The 22412-nt window shown below is 56.4% G+C and overlaps 1 protein-coding gene across 1 annotated transcript; it reads left to right on the top strand.

Moving 5' to 3' along the window:
• The first annotated feature begins 13571 nt into the window (after nt 1-13571).
• On the top strand, nt 13572-15913 carry LOC128705746 (cuticle protein AM1199-like). The gene is made up of 3 exons (XM_053800881.2): nt 13572-13648; nt 14895-15100; nt 15404-15913. Exons 1-3 carry the CDS (start codon nt 13640-13642, stop codon nt 15570-15572), a joined length of 384 nt encoding a protein of 127 aa, XP_053656856.2. The 5' UTR covers nt 13572-13639; the 3' UTR covers nt 15573-15913.
• Nucleotides 15914-22412: the final 6499 nt, after the last annotated feature.

The raw sequence follows: 22412 nt of genomic DNA, 5'->3' as shown, positions 1-22412 counted from the left end.
GATTCCCCATCCATCCTGGCTGTCCACTCATCCGGGGTACCCCTCCATCCTGGCTGCCCATCCATCCTGGCTGCCCATCCATCCTGGCTTCCCATCCATCCTGGCCGCCCATCCATCCTGGCTGCCATCCATCCTGGCTGCCATCCATCCTGGCTGCTATCCATCCGGGCTGCCCATCCATCCAGGCTTTCCATCCATCCTGGCTGCCCATCCATCCTGGCTGCCATCCATCCTGGCTGCCCATCCATCCTGGCTGCCCATCCATCCTGGCTGCCCATCCATCCTGGCTGCCCATCAATCCTGGCTGCCCATCCATCCTGGCTGCCCATCCATCCTGGCTGCCCATCCATCCTAGCTGCCCATCAATCCTGGCTGCCCATCCATCCTGGCTGCCCATCCATCCTGGCTGCCCATCCATCCTGGCTGTCCATCCATCCTGGCTGCCCATCCATCCTGGGTACCCATCCATCCTGGCTCCACATCCATCCTGGCTGCCCATTCATCCTGGCTGCCCATCCATCATGGCTGCCCATCCATCCTGGGTACCCATCCACCCTGGTTGCCCATCCATCCTGGCTGTCCATTCATCCTGGGTACCCCTCCATCCTAGCTGCCCATCCATCCTGGCTGCCCATCTATCCTGGCTTCCCATCCATCCTGGCTGTCCATCCATCCTGGCTGCCCATCCATCCTGGCTGCCATCCATCCTGGCTGCCATCCATCCTGGCTGCCATTCATCCTGGCTGCCCATCCGTCCTGGCTGCCATCCATCCTGGCTGCCATCCATCCTGGCTGCCATCCATCCTGGCTGCCATCCATCCTGGTTGCCATCCATCCTGGCTGCTATCCATCCTGGCTGCCCATCCATCCTGGCTGCCCATCCATCCTGGCTGCCCATCCATCCTGGCTGCCATCCATCCTGGCTGCCCATCCATCCTGGCTGCCCATCCATCCTGGCTGCCATCCATTCTGGCTGCTATCCATCCTGGCTGCCCATCCATCCTGGCTGCCAATCCATCCTGGCTGCCCATCCATCCTGGCTGCCCATCAATCCTGGCTGCCCATCCATCCTGGCTGCCCATCCATCCTGGCTGCCCATCCATCCTGGCTGCCCATCCATCCTAGCTGCGCATCCATCCTGGCTGTCCATCCATCCTGGCTGTCCATCCATCCAGGCTGCCCATCCATCCTGGGTACCATCCATCCTGGCTGCCCATCCATCCTGGCTGCCCATCCATCCTGGGTACCCATCCATCCTGGCTGCCCATCCATCCTGGGTACCCATCCATCCTGGCTGCCCATCCATCCTGGCTGCCCATCCATCCTGGCTGCCCATCCATCCTGGGTACCCATCCATCCTGGTTGCCCATCCATCCTGGCTGTCCATTCATCCTGGGTACCCCTCCATCCTGGCAGCCCATCCATCCTGGCTGCCCATCCATCCTGGCTTCCCATCCATCCTGGCCGCCCATCCATCCTGGCTGCCATCCATCCTGGCTGCCATCCATCCTGGCAGCTATCCATCCTGGCTGCCCATCCATCCTGGCTTCCCATCCATCCTGGCTGCCCATCCATCCTGGCTGCCCATCCATCCTGGCTGCCCATCCATCCTGGCTGCCCATCCATCCTGGCTGCCCATCCATCCTGGCTGCCCATCCATCCTGGCTGCCCATCAATCCTGGCTGCCCATCCATCCTGGCTGCCCATCCATCCTGGCTGCCCATCCATCCTGGCTGCCATCCATCCTGGCTGCCCATCCATCCTACCTGCCCATCCATACTGGCTGCCCATCCTCCCTGGCTGCCCATCAATCCTGGCTGCCATCCATCCTGGCTGCCCATCCATCCTGGCTGCCCATCCATCCTGGCTGCCCATCCATCCTGGCTGCCCATCCATCCTGGCTGCCCATCCATCCTGGCTGCCCATCCATCCTGGCTGCCCATCCATCCTGGCTGCCCATCCATCCTGGCTGCCATCCATCCTGGCTGCCCATCCATCCTGGCTGCCCATCCATCCTGGCTGCCAATCCATCCTGGCTGCCCATCCATCCTGGCTGCCCATCCATCCTGGCTGCCCATCCATCCTGGATGCCCATCCATCCTGGCTGCCCATCCATCCTGGCTGCCCATCCATCCTGGCTGCCCATCCATCCTGGCTGCCCATCCATCCTGGCTGCCCATCCATCCTGGCTGCCCATCCATCCTGGCTGCTTATCCATCCATCCTGGCTGCCCATCCCTCCTGGCTGCTTATCCATCCTGGCTGCCCATCCATCCTGGCTGCCCATCCATCCTGGCTGCCCATCCATCCTGGCTGCCCATCCATCCTGGCTGCCCATCCATCCTGGCTGCCCATCCATCCTGGCTGCCCATCCATCCTGGCTGCCCATCCATCCTGGCTGCCCATCCATCCTGGCTGCCCATCCATCCTGGCTGCCCATCCATCCTGGCTGTCCATCCATCCTGGCTGCCCATCCATCCTGGCTGCCCATCCATCCTGGCTGCCCATCCATCCTGGCTGCCCATCCATCCTGGCTGCCCATCCATCCTGGCTGCCCATCCATCCTGGCTGCCCATCCATCCTGGCTGCCCATCCATCCTGGCTGCCCATCCATCCTGGCTGCCCATCCATCCTGGCTGCCCATCCATCCTGGCTGCCCATCCATCCTGGCTGCCCATCCATCCTGGCTGCCCATCCCTCCTCTCTGCCCATCCATCCTGGCTGCCCATCCATCCTGGCTGCCCATCCATCCTGGCTGCCCATCCATCTTGGCTGCCCATCCTTCCTGGCTGCCCATCCATCCTGGCTGCCCATCCATCCTGGCTGCCCATCCATCCTGGCTGCTCATCCATCCTGGCTGCCCATCCATCCTGGCTGCCCATCCATCCTGGCTGCCCATCCATCCTGACAGCCCATCCATCCTGGCTGCCCATCCATCCTGGCTCCCCATCCATCCTGGCTGCCCATCCATCCTGGCTGCCCATCCATCCTGGCTGCCCATCCATCCTGGCTGCCCATCCATCCATCCTGGCTCCATCCTGGCTGCCCATCCATCCTGGCTGCCCATCCATCCTTACTGCCCATCCATCCTGGCTGCTTATCCACCTGGCTGCCCATCCATCCTGGCTGCCCATCCATCCTGGCTGCCCATCCATCCTGGCTGCCCATCCATCCTGGCTGCCCATCCGTCCTGGCTGCCCATCCATCCTGGCTGCCCATCCATCCTGGCTGCCCATCCATCCTGGCTGCCCATCCATCCTGGCTGCCCATCCATCCTGGCTGCCCATCCATCCTGGCTGCCCATCCATCCTGTCTGCCCATCCATCCTGGCTGCCCATCCATCCTGGCTGCCCATCCATCCTGGCTGCCCATCCATCCTGGCTGCCCATCCATCCTGGCTGCCCATCCATCCTGGCTGCCCATCCATCCTGGCTGCCCATCCATCCTAGCTGCCCATCCATCCTTGCTGCCCATCCACCCTGGCTGCCCATCCATCCTGGCTGCCCATCCATCCTGGCTGCCCATCCATCCTGGCTGCCCATCCATCCTGCTGCCCATCCATCCTGGCTGCCCATCCATCCTGGCTGCCCATCCATCCTGGCTGCCCATCCATCCTGGCTGCCCATCCATCCTGGCTGCCCATCCATCCTGGCTGCCAATCCATCCTGGCTGCCCATCCATCCTGGCTGCCCATCCATCCTGGCTGCCCATCCATCCTGGCTGCCATCCATCCTGGTTGCCCATCCATCCTGGCTGCCCATCCATCCTGGCTCCCCATCAATCCTGGCTGCCCATCCATCCTGGCTGCCCATCCATCCTGGGTACCCCTCCATCCTGGCTGCCCATCCATCCTGGCTGCCCATCTATCCTGGCTTCCCGTCCATCCTGGCTGTCCATCCATCCTGGCTGCCCATCCTTCCTGGGTACCCATCCATCCTGGCTGCCCATCCATCCTGGCTGCCCATCCATCCTGGCTGCCCATCCATCCTGGCTTCCCATCCATCCTGGCCCATCCATCCTGGCTGCCCATCCAACCTGGCTGCCCATCCATCCTGGGTGCCCATCCATCCTGGCTGCCCATCCATCCTGGCTGCCCATCGATCCTGGGTCCATCCTGGCTGCCCATCCACCCTGGCTGCTATCCATCCTGGCTGCCATCCATCCTGGCTGCCCATCCATCCTGGCTGCCCATCCATCCTGGCTGCCATCATCCTGGCTGCCCATCCTGGCTGCCCATCCATCCTGGCTGCCCATCCATCCTGGCTGCCCATCCATACTGGCTGCCCATCCATCCTGGCTGCCCATCCATCCTGGCTGCCCATCCATCCTGGCTGCCCATCCATCCTGGCTGCCCATCTGGCTGCCCATCCATCCTGCTGCCCATCCATCCTGGCTGCCCATCCATCCTGGCTGCCATCCATCCTGGCTGCCCATCCATCCTGGCTGCCCATCCATCCTGGCTGCCCATCCATCCTGGCTGCCCATCCATCCTGGCTGCCCATCCATCCTGGCTGCCCATCCATCCTGGCTGCCCATCCATCCTGGCTGCCCATCCATCCTGGCTGCCCATCCATCCTGGCTGCCCATCCATCCTGGCTGCCCATCCATCCTGGCTGCCCATCCATCCTGGCTGCCCATCCATCCTGGCTGCCCATCCATCCTGGCTGCCCATCCATCCTGGCTGCCCATCCATCCTGGCTGCCCATCCATCCTGGCTTCCCATCCATCCTGGCTGCCCATCCATCCTGGCTGCCCATCCATCCTGGCTGCCCATCCATCCTGGCTGCCCATCCATCCTGGCTGCCCATCCATCCTGGCTGCCCATCCATCCTGGCTGCCCATCCATCCTGGATGCCCATCCATCCTGGCTGCCCATCCATCCTGGCTGCCCATCCGTCCTTGCTGCCCATCCATCCTGGCTGCTTATCCATCCTGGCTGCCCATCCATCCTGGCTGCCCATCCTTCCTGGCTGCCCATCCATCCTGGCTGCCCATCCATCCTGGCTGCCCATCCATCCTGGCTGCCCATCCATCCTGGCTGCCCATCCATCCTGGCTGCCCATCCATCCTGGATGCCCATCCATCCTGGCTGCCCATCCATCCTGGCTGCCCATCCATCCTGGCTGCCCATCCATCCTGGCTGCCCATCCATCCTGGCTGCCCATCCATCCTGGCTGCCCATCCATCCTGGCTGCCCATCCATCCTGGCTGCCCATCCATCCTGGCTGCCCATCCATCCTGGCTGCCCATCCATCCTGGCTGCCCATCCATCCTGGCTGCCCATCCATCCTGGCTGCCCATCCATCCTGGCTGCCCATCCATCCTGGCTGCCCATCCATCCTGGCTGCCCATCCATCCTGGCTGCCCATCCATCCTGGCTGCCCATCCATCCTGGCTGCCCATCCATCCTGGCTGCCCTTTCATCCTGGCTGCCCATCCATCCTGGCTGCCCCTCCATCGTGGCTGCCCATCCTGGCTGCCTGGCTGCCCATCCATCCTCGCTGCCCATCCATCCTGGCCCCATCCATCCTGGCTGCCCATCCATCCTGGCTGCCCATCCATCCTGGCTGCCCATCCATCCTGGCTGCCCCTGGCTGCCATCCATCCTGGCTGCTGACTGCCCATCCATCCTGGCTGCCCATCCATCCTGGCTGCCCATCCATCCTGGGTACCCATCCATCCTGGCTGCCCATCCATCCTGGCTGCCCATCCATCCTGGCTGCCCATCCACGCTGGGTTCCCATCCATCCTGGCTGCCCGTCCATCCTGGCTGCCCATCCATCCTGGCTGGCTGCCCATCCATCCTGGCTGCCCATCCATCCTGGCTGCCCATCCATCCTGGCTGCCCATCCATCCTGGCTGCCCATCCATCCTGGCTGCCCATCCATCATCGCTGCCCATCCATCCTGGGTACCCAACCATCCTGTCTGCCCATTCATCCTGGCTGCCCATCCATCCTGGCTGCCCATCCATCCTGGCTGCCCATCCATCCTGGCTGGCTGCCATCCATCCTGGCTGCCCATCCATCCTGGCTGCCCATCCATCCTGGCTGCCCATCCCTCCTGGCTGCCCATCCATCCTGGCTGCCCATCCATCCTGGCTGCCCATCCATCCTGGCTGCCCATCCATCCTGGCTGCCCATCCATCCTGGCTGCCCATCCATCCTGGCTGCCCATCCATCCTGGCTGCCCATCCATCCTGGCTGCCCATCCATCCTGGCTGCCCGTCCAGCCTGGCTGCCCATCCATCCTGGCGGCCCATCCATCCTCCTGGCTGCGAATCCAGCCTGGCTGCCCATCCATCCTGGCTGCCCATCCATCCTGGCTGCCCATCCATCCTGGCTGCCCATCCATCCTGGCTGCCCATCCATCCTGGCTGCCCATCCATCCTGGCTGCCCATCCATCCTGGCTGCCCATCCATCCTGGCTGCCCATCCATCCTGGCTGCCCATCCATCTTGGCTGCCCATCCATCCTGGCTGCCCATCCATCCTGGCTGCCCATCCATCCTGGCTGCCCATCCATCCTGGCTGCCATCCATCCTGGCTGCCCATCCATCCTGGCTGCCCATCCATCCTGGCTGCCCATCCATCCTGGCTGCCCATCCATCCTGGCTGCCCATCCATCCTGGCTGCCCATCCATCCTGACTGCCCATCCATCCTGGCTGCCCATCCATCCTGACTGCCCATCCATCCTGCTTCCTATCCATCCTGCTGCCCATCCATCCTGACTGCCCATCCATCCTGGCTGCCCATCCATCCTGGCTGCCCATCAATCCTGGCTGCCCATCCATCCTGGCTGCCCATCCATCCTGGCTGCCCATCCATCCTAGCTGCCCATCCATCCTATCTGCCCATCCATCCTGGCTGCCCATCAATCCTGGCTGCCCATCCATCCTGGCTGCCCATCCATCCTGCCTGCCAATCCATTCTGACTGTCCATCCATCCTGCTGCCCATCCATCCTGACTTCCCATCCACCCTGGCTTCCCATCCATCCTGGCTGCCCATCCATCCTGGCTGCCCATCCATCATGGCTGCCCATCCATACTGGCTGCCCATCCATCCTGGCTGCCCATCCATCCTGGCTGCCCATCCATCCTGGCTGCCCATCCATCCTGGCTGCCCATCCATCCTGGCTGCCCATCCATCCTGGCTGCCCATCCATTCTGGCTGCTCATCCATCCTGGCTGCCCATCAATCCTGGTTGCCCATCAATTCTGGCTGCCCATCCATCCTGGCTGCCCATCCATCCTGGCTGCCCATCAATCCTGGCTGCCCATCAATCCTGGCTGCCCATCCATCCTGGCTGCCCATCCATCCTGGCTGCCCATCCATCCTAGCTGCCCATCCATCCTGGCTGCCCATCCATCCTGGCTGCCCATCCATCTTGGCTGCCCATCCATCCTGGCTGCATATCCATCCTGGCTGCCAATCCATTCTGACTGTCCATCCATCCTGCTGCCTATCCATCCTGCTGCTCATCCATCCTGACTGCCCATCCATCCTTGCTGCCCATCCACCCTGGCTGCCCATCCATCCTGGCTGCCCATCCATCCTAGCTGCCCATCCATCCTGGTTGCCCATCCATTCTGGCTGCCCATCCATCTTGGCTGCCCTTCCATCCTGGCTGCCCATCCATCCTGGCTGCCCATCCATCCTGGCTGCCCATCCATCCTGGCTGCCAATCCATTCTGACTGTCCATCCATCCTGCTGCCCATCCATCCTGACTGCCCATCCATCCTGGCTGCCCATCCATCCTGGCTGCCCATCCATCCTGGCTGCCCATCCATCATGGCTGCCCATCCATCCTGGCTGCCCATCCATCCTGGCTGCCCATCCATCCTGGCTGCCCATCCATCCTGGCTGCCCATCCATCCTGGCTGCCCATCCATCCTGGCTGCCCATCCATCCTGGCTGCCCATCCATCCTGGCTGCCCATCCATCCTGGCTGCCCATCCATCCTGGCTGCCCATCCATCCTGGCTGCCCATCCTGGCTGCCCATCCATCCTGGCTGCCCATCCATCCTGGCTGCCCATCCATCCTGGCTGCCCATCCATCCTGGCTGCCCATCCATCCTGGCTGCCCATCCATCCTGGCTGCCCATCCATCCTGGCTGCCCATCCATCCTGACTGCCCATCCATCCTGGCTGCCCATCCATCCTGGCTGCCCATCCATCCTGGCTGCCCATCCATCCTGGCTGCCCATCAATCCTGGCTGCCCATCCATCCTGGCTGCCCATCCATCCTGGCTGCCCATCCATCCTGGCTGCCCATCCCTCCTGGCTGCCATCCATCGTGGCTGCTATTCATCCTGGCTGCCCATCCATCCTGGCTGCCTATCCATCCTGGCCGCCCATCCATCCTGGCTGCCCATCCATCCTGGCTGCCCATCCATCCTGGCTGCCCATCCATCCTGGCTGCCCATCAATCCTGGCTGCCCATCCATCCTGGCTGCCCATCCATTCTGGCTGCCCATCCATCCTGGCTGCCCATCCATCTTGGCTGCCCATCCATCCTACCTGCCCATCCATCCTGGCTGCCCATCCGTCCTGGCTGCCCATACATCCTGGCTGCCCATCAATCCTGGCTGCCCATCCATCCTGGCTGCCATTCATCCTGGCTGCCCATCCATCCTGGCTGCCCATCCATCCTGGCTGCCCATCCATCCTGGCTGCCCATCCATCCTGGCTGCCCATCCATCCTGGCTGCCCATCCATCCTGGCTGCCCATCCATCCTGGCTGCCCATCCATCCTGACTGCCCATCCATCCTGGCTGCCCATCCATCCTGGCTGCCCATCCATCCTGGCTGCCCATCCATCCTGGCTGCCCATCAATCCTGGCTGCCCATCCATCCTGGCTGCCCATCCATCCTGGCTGCCCATCCATCCTGGCTGCCCATCCCTCCTGGCTGCCATCCATCGTGGCTGCTATTCATCCTGGCTGCCCATCCATCCTGGCTGCCCATCCATCCTGGCCGCCCATCCATCCTGGCTGCCCATCAATCCTGGCTTCCCATCCATCCTGGCTGCCCATCCATCCTGGCTGCCCATCAATCCTGGCTGCCCATCCATCCTGGCTGCCCATCCATTCTGGCTGCCCATCCATCCTGGCTGCCCATCCATCTTGGCTGCCCGTCCATCCTACCTGCCCATCCATCCTGGCTGCCCATCCGTCCTGGCTGCCCATACATCCTGGCTGCCCATCAATCCTGGCTGCCCATCCATCCTGGCTGCCATTCATCCTGGCTGCCCATCCATCCTGGCTGCCCATCCATCCTGGCTGCCATCCATCCTGGCTGCTATCCATCCTGGCTGCCCATCCATCCTGGCTGCCTATCCATCCTGGCTGCCCATCCATCCTGGCTGCCCATCCATCCTGGCTGTCCATCCATCCTGGTTGGCAATCCATCCTGGCTGCCCATCCATCCTGGCTGCCCATCCATCCCGGCTGCCCATCCATCCTTGCTGCCCATCCATCCTGGCTGCTTATCCATCCTGGCTGCCCATTCATCCTGGCTGCCCATCCATCCTGGCTGCCCATCCATCCTGGCTGCCCATCCATCCTGGCTGCCCATCCATCCTGGCTGCCCATCCATCCTGGCTGCCCATCCATCTTGGCTGCCCATCCATCCTACCTGCCCATCCATCCTGGCTGTCCATCCATCCTGGCTGCCCATCCATTCTGCCTGCTCGTCCATCCTGGCTGCCCATCAATCCTGGCTGCCCATCATTCCTGGCTGTCCATCCATCCTGGCTGCCAATCCATCCTGGCTGCCCATCCATCCTGGCTGCCAATCCATCCTGACTCTCCATCCATCCTGCTGCCCATCCATCCTGACTGCCCATCCATCCTGGCTGCCCATCCATCCTGACTGCCCATCCATCCTGCTTCCTATCCATCCTGCTGCCCATCCATCCTGACTGCCCATCCATCCTGGCTGCCCATCCATCCTGGCTGCCCATCAATCCTGGCTGCCCATCCATCCTGGCTGCCCATCCATCCTGGCTGCCCATCCATCCTAGCTGCCCATCCATCCTGGCTGCCCATCCATCCTGGCTGCCCTTCCATCTTGGCTGCCCATCCATCCTGGCTGCCCATCCATCCTGCCTGCCAATCCATTCTGACTGTCCATCCATCCTGCTGCCCATCCATCCTGACTTCCCATCCATCCTGGCTGCCCATCCATCCTGGCTGCCCATCCATCCTGGCTGCCCATCCATCATGGCTGCCCATCCATACTGGCTGCCCACCCATCCTGGCTGCCCATCCATCCTGGCTGCCTATCCATCCTGGCTGCCCATCCATCCTGGCTGCCCATCCATCCTGGCTGCCCATCCATCCTGGCTGCCCATCCATTCTGGCTGCTCATCCATCCTGGCTGCCCATCAATCCTGGTTGCCCATCAATTCTGGCTGCCCATCCATCCTGGCTGCCCATCCATCCTGGCTGCCCATCAATCCTGGCTGCCCATCAATCCTGGCTGCCCATCCATCCTGGCTGCCCATCCATCCTGGCTGCCCATCCATCCTAGCTGCCCATCCATCCTGGCTGCCCATCCATCCTGGCTGCCCATCCATCTTGGCTGCCCATCCATCCTGGCTGCATATCCATCCTGGCTGCCAATCCATTCTGACTGTCCATCCATCCTGCTGCCTATCCATCCTGCTGCTCATCCATCCTGACTGCCCATCCATCCTGGCTGCCCATCCATCCTGGCTGCCCATCCATCCTGGCTGCCCATCCATCCTAGCTGCCCATCCATCCTGGTTGCCCATCCATTCTGGCTGCCCATCCATCTTGGCTGCCCTTCCATCCTGGCTGCCCATCCATCCTGGCTGACCATCCATTCTGGCTGCCCATCCATCCTGGCTGCCAATACATTCTGACTGTTCATCCATCCTGCTGCCCATCCATCCTGACTGCCCATCCATCCTGGCTGCCCATCCATCCTGGCTGCCCATCCATCCTGGCTGCCCATCCATCATGGCTGCCCATTCATCCTGGCTGCCCATCCATCCTGGCTGCCCATCCATCCTGGCTGCCCATCCATCCTGGCTGCCAATCCATTCTGACTGTGCCATCCATCCTGGCTGCCCATCCATCCTGGCTGCCCATCCATCCTGGCTGCCCATCCATCCTGGCTGCCCATCCATCCTAGCTGCCCATCCATCCTGGCTGCCCATCCATCCTGGCTGCCCATCCATCCTGGCTGCCCATCCATCCTGGCTGCCCATCCATCCTGGCTGCCCATCCATCCTGGCTGCCCATCCATCCTGGCTGCCAATCCATTCTGACTGTCCATCCATCCTGCTGCCCATCCATCCTGACTGCCCATCCATCCTGGCTGCCCATCCATCCTGGCTGCCCATCCATCCTGGCTGCCCATCCATCCTGGCTGCCCCTCCATCCGGGCTGCTCCTCCATCCTGACTGCCCATCCATCCTGGCTGCCCATCCATCCTGGCTGCCCATCCATCCTGGCTGCCCATCCATCCTGGCTGCCCATCCATCCTGGCTGCCCATCCATCCTGGCTGCCCATCCATCCTGGCTGCCCATCCATCCTGGCTGCCCATCCATCCTGGCTGCCCATCCATCCTGGCTGCCCATCCATCCTGGCTGCCAATCCATCCTGGCTGCCCATCCATCCTGGCTGCCCATCCATCCTGGCTGCCCATCCATCCTGGATGCCCATCCATCCTGGCTGCCCATCCATCATCCATCCTGGCTGCCCATCCATCCTGGCTGCCCATCCATCCTGGCTGCCCATCCATCCTGGCTGCCCATCCATCCTGGCTGCCCATCCATCCTGGCTGCCCATCCATCCTGGCTGCCCATCCATCCTGGCTGCCCATCCATCCTGGCTGCCCATACATCCTGGCTGCCCATCCATCCTGGCTGCCCATCCATCCTGGCTGCCCATCCATCCTGGCTGCCCATCCATCCTGGCTGCCCATCCATCCTGGCTGCCCATCCATCCTGGCTGCCCATCCATCCTGGCTGCCCATCCATCCTGGCTGCCCATCCATCCTGGCTGCCCATCCATCCTGGCTGCCCATCCATCCTGGCTGCCCATCCATCCTGGCTGCCCATCCATCCTGGCTGCCCATCCATCCTGGCTGCCCATCCATCCTGGCTGCCCATCCATCCTGGCTGCCCATCCATCCTGGATGCCCATCCATCCTGGCTGCCCATCCATCCTGGCTGCCCATCCATCCTTGCTGCCCATCCATCCTGGCTGCTTATCCATCCTGGCTGCCCATCCATCCTGGCTGCCCATCCATCCTGGCTCCCCATCCATCCTGGCTGCCCATCCATCCTGGCTGCCCATCCATCCTGGCTGCCCATCCATCCTGGCTGCCCATCCATCCTGGCTGCCATCTCGACCCACCAGACACCTCAAGTGTTTGCTAAGTAAAGGTCACAATGACTCCACAAAATTAAAAGGACATCCATTCGATATCCTCTTATCCCATCCTCCCCTCTCTCCCATTCACACATACACACACACACACACATACACACACACACACACACACACACACACACACACATACATACACACACACACACACACATACACACACATGCAACAGTACCGATCATTATTTACATAAATGATACAACAGTGGAAATCGAGTTAGAAGTGTCCTTGTTCGCAGATGACCTGACGCTAATGAGAATACAAACATGAACAGACCAGGAAAGCTTGCCACTGGAACTCAACCCGCTGGTAAGTGGCTATGCGAGTTTAACCCCAGCAAATGTATGGTTGCGAAACTCAGGGAAAGGCAAAGACAATTAAAAAAAAAACAGTACAGCCTCGGTCGACAAAGGATGCAAACCTTACGGAAAGAGGACCTCGGGGTGTGCATAGTTCCAAGCATATCGCCTGAGGCACATATGAATAACTGCGAGAATGGTAATTTAAGGGTTGTTTTCAGTAACATCAACACTATACACTGCATATGTCAAGCTCGATCTTTGAGCACACAGCGCCAGTGTAGAACCCACATCTGACTAATGCACGTCAAAAGGGTGAAAAAAAAGACAAAGGTTTGCAACGAGACTAGTCTCTGAACTGAAGCATGAGCTATGAGAGGCTGAAGGAGCTAAACCTGACGATGTTAATATTAAAGAAGAGAAGGACCGGGTATGACATAATTACGACGTACAAAATTCTAAGAGGAACTGATAAGGTGAACATGACGAGTCTGTTTAAGAAGCCGGAATCAGGTACACGAGGGCACAGCTGGATGTTAAAAACACACATGAGTTACGGGAATGTTGGGCAATACTTCTTTAGCCTTAGACTGGTCAGTTAATGGAACGACCTAGACAACGAAGTGTTAGAAATCGAATATAGCAGAGTTTATGCAAGGAGTGTGAGTGAACCCGATAGCGGCCAGCAAATAGGCGGAGCCAGGAGCTAAGATTCGACCCATATAACCACAAATGAGCGGCTACAAACACACACACACACACTCAGTAGCTCCACCTCTACACATGCTCCGCCCCTGCAGGAGAGCGAGGTCGGGGTCATCTTCGGGTATATATAAAGTCTGGCTTCCACTAGCAGAGCATCTTCCTCGAAGCCTCCTGCAACACTTACACACAAACAACACACGTGTGCAACAAACATGAAGCTCGTGAGTATACATGGGCACCTGACGGCTCTCTTGTTATACCAGTCACACCCGAAGTCCCTCGTCTGTAGCTAGTCAGGTCACCTGGTACACGTTTAATTATTCCAGTCACAAACGCACAGTCCCATACACATGTGCACCAATATGTAGTTTGTGAGTACTTGGATATCTAGTTCCTTTTATTATTATGCAAGACAAACACACACAAACGCGTATGTGTTCACCAAACATGACGGTCGTGAATGCGCTCACTCTAGATGCCTCTTTTCATATGCCATTCATAAGATAATATCACAGCTGACTGTGACGGGTAATGCGTCTTTCTTGTTCGTCGCATCTCCCATTCCTTCCCTGACCTTCCCACCTTTCCCTCGTATCGCCCCCCCTCCCCTGCGGTCTGACGAATAAGACAAGTGTGCAACACCTGGGTATCCTTGTTGAGAGACGCTGGTTCCACCACGGGTTTTATCATTCCAGCTGAGGAATGAAGGCGGGTACTTTTACAGCGAAGCCAGGAGAAGTAGAGGGATGTAGAAGTTGTAGACATAGTCACGTGTGGGCGGGGTCCACTAGTGGAAGTAGGTCAAGCTTATCTACTTGACGGCTTAGTCAACGAGACACCATAACCAGGAACCACAGTCAGGCACCACACTCAGGCACCACACTCAGGCACCGCAGTCAGGCACCACACTCAGGAACCACACTCAGGCACCACACTCAGGCACCACAGTCAGGCACCACACTCAGGAACCACACTCAGGCACCACACTCAGGCACCACAGTCAGGCACCACACTCAGGAACCACAATCAAGCACCACACTCAGGCACCACAGTCAGGCACCCCACTCAGGAACCACACTCGGGCACCACACTGTGGTTCCTAACTTCCACAGGAATTTCAGCTTAAGATTGAAGGCTCTGGCCCTCACCACTTAAGGGCTGAATTTAAGAAGGATCTGCCTACCACTCATTGGCCGGTAGGCTTGCTGAAGTGCTCCTCCTTTCTTATAAACATATTTTCTTAAATATTGCACATGGGTTTAACGCTTGATTCGTTATACAATTATCCAAAAGTGTGTTCAGAAACTAACCAAGTTCTTCCTTGTTGATAGTCTGTGGTTCTTCTTATATTTAAAGTTAGGGTATTGAGACCCCTCTAATCTTTACCAAAGATCTAAGTTAATCTTCATACGGGAGATTCCGTATACATACAGTGAATCATTTTAGTCATCCTCTACTCCTGCACAGGTGGTTCTTGCCTGCCTGGCGGCCGTGGCCGTCGCTGCTCCTCAGCTTCAAGACAACCAGCCAGTGGTGGCGATCCTCAGAGATGACCGTCAAGACAACGGTGACGGTACCTTCAACTACGCCTTCGAGGCCGATAACGGCATCGCTGTGGAAGCCTCCGGCAGCCCTGGCTCCCAGGGCCAGAGCAACATCCAGGGCGTCTACAGGTGACGATTCACTCTTAATATTTGTCATTATTGACTCATGTATGCACTTCTACATGAAAAAAAGTCTTGCGAAGAGCATTAAAATTATTAGGATTCGTAACAGTTACAGACTTTATTTACAAATTTTGTACGCATGTCTGCTCGCTAAATTCTGGCACAATACAGTAGAGCTACGACAAGCGGCGGATCAGCGAGCCTCTACCAGTCCTATTGTTGAATGATCACAACGGATAGAGCGTTGTATAGAGTAAATATTAACAGTAGTCAGAGCCTTTCCTGAACCTACGTCTTATCTCCTCCCAGGTTCCCTCTTGACGACGGCACCATCGCTGAGGTCCGCTACGTCGCTGATGAGAACGGCTACAGACCAGAGTCCCCGCTGCTGCCCACGCCTCACTCTCTCCCTGACCACGCACTCGCGCAGATCCGCTTCGCCGAGGAACAGCGAGCTCTCGGTGTTGTGTTTGAATAAACATGGTATTTCCTGAAGAGCTTTTGGCCCGTGAGTGTTGTTGAGCACAAGAAGAGATGGAAGTGCCATCGTTCACCCGCTTCTAAATAAGAAGCTTCCTGTATCCACCTTTAAGTACTGATGTTTCTTAATATTTTAGATCATAATTGCTCAAAGTGTGTGTGTGTGTGTGTGTGCGTGCGTGCGTGTGTGTGTGTGTGTGTGTGTGTGTGTGTGTGTGTGTGTGTGTGTGTGTGTGTGTGTGTGTGTGTGTGTGTGTGTGTGTGTGTGTGTGTGTGAATGTTCTTAAAAATTAAAGTTTTAGAGGGAATTTTGTTTTTTAATAAATTTAATTTGAAGAACTGTGGTGAGTTTTGTTTCCATTATTAAACTGACGATGGTTATTACAGAAACAGCGACCAAAGAATGAACAATATCGTGAATTTGGGTAAAATATTCACAACAATGTGAAACTGCGGGGCCAGGAGCTGAGTCTCGACCCCTGCAACCACAATTAGGTGAGTACACACACACACACACACACGGCAGGGCCAGGAGCTGAGTCTCGACTCCTGCAACCACAAATAGGTAAGTACACATCATACCTACTTTTAAAACTGTGGATGAAAGGACAAACGTACATACACTTACGTCATCCATACTACATACGTTTCGGTCCCAGGACCGAAACGTATGTAATAAAGATGTAGTATTTGCGTGAGTGCTGTCATCCGTACTGTTGTGTCGTTATAAGAACATAAGAACATAAGAACATAAGAAAGAAGGAACACTGCGACAGGCCTACTGACCCATGCGGAGCAGGTCCATGTCCCCCCCCCCGCGGATTAGGCCAATGACCCACCCCCCGGATTATCCCAATGACCCACCCAGTCTGGTCATCCCCACTCAAGGATGGAGCACTGTACCAGACCCAGCAGCACAAGCTAGTCAGGTCCAACTCACACCCACCCACACCCACTCATGTATTTATCTAACCTATTTTTAAAACTACACAACGTTTTAGCCTGAATAACTGTACTCGGGAGTTTGTTCCACTCATCCACAACTCTATTACCAAACCAGTGCTTTCCTATATCCTTCCTGAATCTGAATTTTTCCAACTTGAAACCATTGCTGCGAGTCCTGTCTTGGCTGGAAATTTTCAGCACACTATTTACATCCCCTTTATTTATTCCTCTTTTCCATTTATACACCTCGATCATATCCCCCCTAATTCTACGCCTTTCGAGAGAGTGCAGATTCAGGGCCCTCAGTCTATCCTCATAGGGAAGATTTCTGATACATGGGATCATCTTTGTCATCCCCTTTGTACGTTTTCCAGAGCATTTATATCCATTCTGTAATACGGTGACCAGAACTGAGCAGCATAGTCTAAATGAGGCCTAACCAAGGATGTATAGAGTTGAAGAACAACCTGAGGACTTCTATTATTTATACTTCTAGATATGAAGCCAAAAATTCTGTTAGCTTTATTGCGAACACTAATGCACTGTTGTCTTGGTTTTAGGTTACTGCTAACCAGAACTTCTAAATCCTTTTCTCAGTAGTAGTACCAGTTCCTAGTAACAAGTTACCAGTAACTAGTGTACCAGTAGATGACTCACTACCAACCGTCTGTGTGAATCACTGACTGTTATTCATGTTGCTGCTGACCATAGCATATTTTTGAATGCCTTACCCGCTAGGCACTTGTATGCAAGTAGTGTCTCATTCCCTGATCTTTTCGCAGACTTGTGTACCATTATTTTTGCCAGCAATTTTTGTCGTATCAGTCACAGCAAGATTTTGTTGTAAGAACATTGATAAATAAGTTTACAATCCTTGTTGTGTGCCCCGCCGCTTGTAAGTGTTGTGTGCCCCGCCGCTTGTAAGTGTTGTGTGCCCCGCCACTTGTAAGTGTTGTGTGCCCCGCCACTTGTAAGTGTTGTGTGCCCCGCCGCTTGTAAGTGTTGTGTGCCCCGCCGCTTGTAAGTGTTGTGTGCCCCGCCACTTGTAAGTGTTGTGTGCCCCGCCACTTGTAAGTGTTGTGTGCCCCGCCGCTTGTAAGTGTTGTGTGCCCCGCCACTTGTAAGTGTTGTGTGCCCCGCCACTTGTAAGTGTTGTGTGCCCCACCACTTGTAAGTGTTGTGTGCCCCGCCACTTGTAACTGTTGTGTGCCCCGCCGTTTGTAAGTGTTGTGTGCTTGTAAGTGTTGTGTGTCCCGCCGCTTGTAAGTGTTGTGTGCCCCGCCACTTGTAAGTGTTGTGTGCCCCGCCACTTGTAAGTGTTGTGTGCCCCTCCACTTGTAAGTGTTGTGTGCCCCGCCGCTTGTAAGTGTTGTGTGCCCCGCCACTTGTAAGTGTTGTGTGCCCCGCCCCTTGTAAGTGTTGTGTGCCCCGCCACTTGTAAGTGTTGTGTGCCCCGCCACTTGTAAGTGTTGTGTGCCCCGCCGCTTGTAAGTGTTGTGTGCCCCGCCACTTGTAAGTGTTGTGTGCCCCGCCACTTGTAAGTGTTGTGTGCCCCGCCACTTGTAAGTGTTGTGTGCCCCGCCGCTTGTAAGTGTTGTGTGCCCCGCCACTTGTAAGTGTTGTGTGCCCCGCCACTTGTAAGTGTTGTGTGCCCCGCCACTTGTAAGTGTTGTGTGCCCCGCCACTTGTAAGTGTTGTGTGCCCCACCACTTGTAAGTGTTGTGTGCCCCGCCGCTTGTAAGTGTTGTGTGCCCCGCCACTTGTAAGTGTTGTGTGCCCCGCCGCTTGTAAGTGTTGTGTGCCCCGCCACTTGTAAGTGTTGTGTGCCCCGCCACTTGTAAGTGTTGTGTGCCCCGCCACTTGTAAGTGTTGTGTGCCCCACCACTTGTAAGTGCAGTGTGCCCCGTCTCTTGTAAGTGTTGTGTGCCCCGCCACTTGTAAGTGTTGTGTGCCCCACCACTTGTAAGTGTTGTGTGCCCCGCCACTTGTAAGTGTTGTGTGCCCCACCACTTGTAAGTGTTGTGTGCCCCGCCACTTGTAAGTGTTGTGTGCCCCACCACTTGTAAGTGTTGTGTGCCCCACCACTTGTAAGTGTTGTGTGCCCCACCACTTGTAAGTGTTGTGTGCCCCACCACTTGTAAGTGTTGTGTGCCCCGCCACTTGTAAGTGTTGTGTGCCCCACCACTTGTAAGTGTTGTGTGCCCCGCCACTTGTAAGTGTTGTGTGCCCCACCACTTGTAAGTGTTGTGTGCCCCGCCACTTGTAAGTGTTGTGTGCCCCGCCACTTGTAAGTGTTGTGTGCCCCGCCACTTGTAAGTGTTGTGTGCCCCGCCACTTGTAAGTGTTGTGTGCCCCGCCACTTGTAAGTGTTGTGTGCCCCGCCACTTGTAAGTGTTGTGTGCCCCGCCACTTGTAAGTGTTGTGTGCCCCGCCACTTGTAAGTGTTGTGTGCCCCGCCACTTGTAAGTGTTGTGTGCCCCGCCACTTGTAAGTGTTGTGTGCCCCGCCGCTTGTAAGTGTTGTGTGCCCCGCCACTTGTAAGTGTTGTGTGCCCCGCCACTTGTAAGTGTTGTGTGCCCCGCCACTTGTAAGTGTTGTGTGCCCCGCCACTTGTAAGTGTTGTGTGCCCCGCCACTTGTAAGTGTTGTGTGCCCCGCCACTTGTAAGTGTTGTGTGCCCCGCCACTTGTAAGTGTTGTGTGCCCCACCACTTGTAAGTGTTGTGTGCCCCGCCACTTGTAAGTGTTGTGTGCCCCGCCACTTGTAAGTGTTGTGTGCCCCGCCACTTGTAAGTGTTGTGTGCCCCGCCACTTGTAAGTGTTGTGTGCCCCGCCGCTTGTAAGTGTTGTGTGCCCCGCCGCTTGTAAGTGTTGTGTGCCCCGCCACTTGTAAGTGTTGTGTGCCCCGCCACTTGTAAGTGTTGTGTGCCCCGCCACTTGTAAGTGTTGTGTGCCCCGCCACTTGTAAGTGTTGTGTGCCCCGCCACTTGTAAGTGTTGTGTGCCCCGCCACTTGTAAGTGTTGTGTGCCCCGCCGCTTGTAAGTGTTGTGTGCCCCACCACTTGTAAGTGTTGTGTGCCCCGCCGCTTGTAAGTGTTGTGTGCCCCGCCACTTGTAAGTGTTGTGTGCCCCGCCACTTGTAAGTGTTGTGTGCCCCACCACTTGTAAGTGTTGTGTGCCCCGCCACTTGTAAGTGTTGTGTGCCCCGCCACTTGTAAGTGTTGTGTGCCCCGCCGCTTGTAAGTGTTGTGTGCCCCGCCACTTGTAAGTGTTGTGTGCCCCACCACTTGTAAGTGTTGTGTGCCCCGCCACTTGTAAGTGTTGTGTGCCCCGCCGCTTGTAAGTGTTGTGTGCCCCACCACTTGTAAGTGTTGTGTGCCCCGCCACTTGTAAGTGTTGTGTGCCCCGCCACTTGTAAGTGTTGTGTGCCCCGCCACTTGTAAGTGTTGTGTGCCCCGCCACTTGTAAGTGTTGTGTGCCCCGCCACTTGTAAGTGTTGTGTGCCCCGCCACTTGTAAGTGTTGTGTGCCCCGCCACTTGTAAGTGTTGTGTGCCCCGCCACTTGTAAGTGTTGTGTGCCCCACCACTTGTAAGTGTTGTGTGCCCCGCCACTTGTAAGTGTTGTGTGCCCCGCCACTTGTAAGTGTTGTGTGCCCCGCCACTTGTAAGTGTTGTGTGCCCTGCCACTTGTAAGTGTTGTGTGCCCCGCCACTTGTAAGTGTTGTGTGCCCCGCCACTTGTAAGTGTTGTGTGCCCCACCACTTGTAAGTGTTGTGTGCCCCGCCACTTGTAAGTGTTGTGTGCCCCGCCACTTGTAAGTGTTGTGTGCCCCACCACTTGTAAGTGTTGTGTGCCCCACCACTTGTAAGTGTTGTGTGCCCCGCCACTTGTAAGTGTTGTGTGCCCCACCACTTGTAAGTGTTGTGTGCCCCACCACTTGTAAGTGTTGTGTGCCCCACCACTTGTAAGTGTTGTGTGCCCCGCCACTTGTAAGTGTTGTGTGCCCCACCACTTGTAAGTGTTGTGTGCCCCGCCACTTGTAAGTGTTGTGTGCCCCACCACTTGTAAGTGTTGTGTGCCCCACCACTTGTAAGTGTTGTGTGCCCCGCCACTTGTAAGTGTTGTGTGCCCCACCACTTGTAAGTGTTGTGTGCCCCACTTGTAAGTGTTGTGTGCCCCGCCACTTGTAAGTGTTGTGTGCCCCACCACTTGTAAGTGTTGTGTGCCCCACCACTTGTAAGTGTTGTGTGCCCCGCCACTTGTAAGTGTTGTGTGCCCCGCCACTTGTAAGTGTTGTGTGCCCCGCCACTTGTAAGTGTTGTGTGCCCCGCCACTTGTAAGTGTTGTGTGCCCCGCCACTTGTAAGTGTTGTGTGCCCCGCCACTTGTAAGTGTTGTGTGCCCCGCCACTTGTAAGTGTTGTGTGCCCCACCACTTGTAAGTGTTGTGTGCCCCGCCACTTGTAAGTGTTGTGTGCCCCGCCACTTGTAAGTGTTGTGTGCCCCGCCACTTGTAAGTGTTGTGTGCCCCGCCACTTGTAAGTGTTGTGTGCCCCGCCACTTGTAAGTGTTGTGTGCCCCGCCACTTGTAAGTGTTGTGTGCCCTGCCACTTGTAAGTGTTGTGTGCCCCGCCACTTGTAAGTGTTGTGTGCCCCGCCACTTGTAAGTGTTGTGTGCCCCGCCACTTGTAAGTGTTGTGTGCCCCGCCACTTGTAAGTGTTGTGTGCCCCGCCACTTGTAAGTGTTGTGTGCCCCGCCACTTGTAAGTGTTGTGTGCCCCGCCACTTGTAAGTGTTGTGTGTGCCCCGCCACTTGTAAGTGTTGTGTGCCCCGCCACTTGTAAGTGTTGTGTGCCCCGCCACTTGTAAGTGTTGTGTGCCCCACCACTTGTAAGTGTTGTGTGCCCCGCCACTTGTAAGTGTTGTGTGCCCCGCCACTTGTAAGTGTTGTGTGCCCCGGCACTTGCCTCTTGTAAGTGTTGTGTGCCCCGCCACTTGTAAGTGTTGTGTGCCCCGCCACTTGTAAGTGTTGTGTGCCCCGCCACTTGTAAGTGTTGTGTGCCCCGCCACTTGTAAGTGTTGTGTGCCCCGCCACTTGTAAGTGTTGTGTGCCCCGCCACTTGTAAGTGTTGTGTGCCCCGCCACTTGTAAGTGTTGTGTGCCCCGCCACTTGTAAGTGTTACACTTCCAGTTTTGTTTCTTGTTTTATTTTTATTCATATTTTTCATATTTCTTTGAACAAATTCACTCTTAGTGTAATTTTAATTTCTTTTTTAACGTAAAGTGTTTTCTTTACTCTGAGTAAATTGTTTTGTCTAATTTACAATTAAGAGTTAAAGTGTTCAATCAGTTTTTCTTCATATTTTTATTTTATTATTTAACCTACATTTTCCCAGTGACACTTTATTACTGCAGTGATTATTTCTACACCTTATTTTGTTGCACTTGTTGTGCAGTGAATTATTTTGTTGCACTTGTTCTGCAGTGAATTATTTTGTTGCACTTGTTGTGCAGTGAATTATTTTGTTGCACTTGTTCTGCAGTGAATTATTTTGTTGCACTTGTTGTGCAGTGAATTATTTTGTTGCACTTGTTGTGCAGTGAATTATTTTGTTGCACTTGTTGTGCAGTGAATTATTTTGTTGCACTTGTTGTGCAGTGAATTATTTTGTTGCACTTGTTGTGCAGTGAATTTTGTTGCACTTTTCTGCAGTTATTATTTTGTTGCACTTGTTCTGCAGTTTTTATACATTATTATTTGTTGTGCAGTGAATTATTTTGTTGCACTTGTTCTCAGTTCATTATTGTTTGAGTTATTATTCTTTCATTATTGTTTGAGTCTTGTTTTTCATTTTATTATTTTTCCTCATGTTGTCTTTGTATTATATTTTAATTTT

The sequence above is a fragment of the Cherax quadricarinatus genome, chromosome 19, assembly GCF_038502225.1.
Source record: "Cherax quadricarinatus isolate ZL_2023a chromosome 19, ASM3850222v1, whole genome shotgun sequence".
NCBI lineage: Eukaryota > Metazoa > Arthropoda > Malacostraca > Decapoda > Parastacidae > Cherax > Cherax quadricarinatus.
Note: the sequence above shows the minus strand (reverse complement) of the source record. Positions and strands in the feature narration are given on the sequence as shown.

What these genes read in the sequence shown, in the direction of transcription:
- LOC128705746 (XM_053800881.2), top strand. An exon ending in AACATCCAGGGCGTCTACAG is followed by an intron (nt 15,101 to 15,403) that starts GTGACGATTCAC and finishes ATCTCCTCCCAG; the next exon opens with GTTCCCTCTTGACGACGGCA.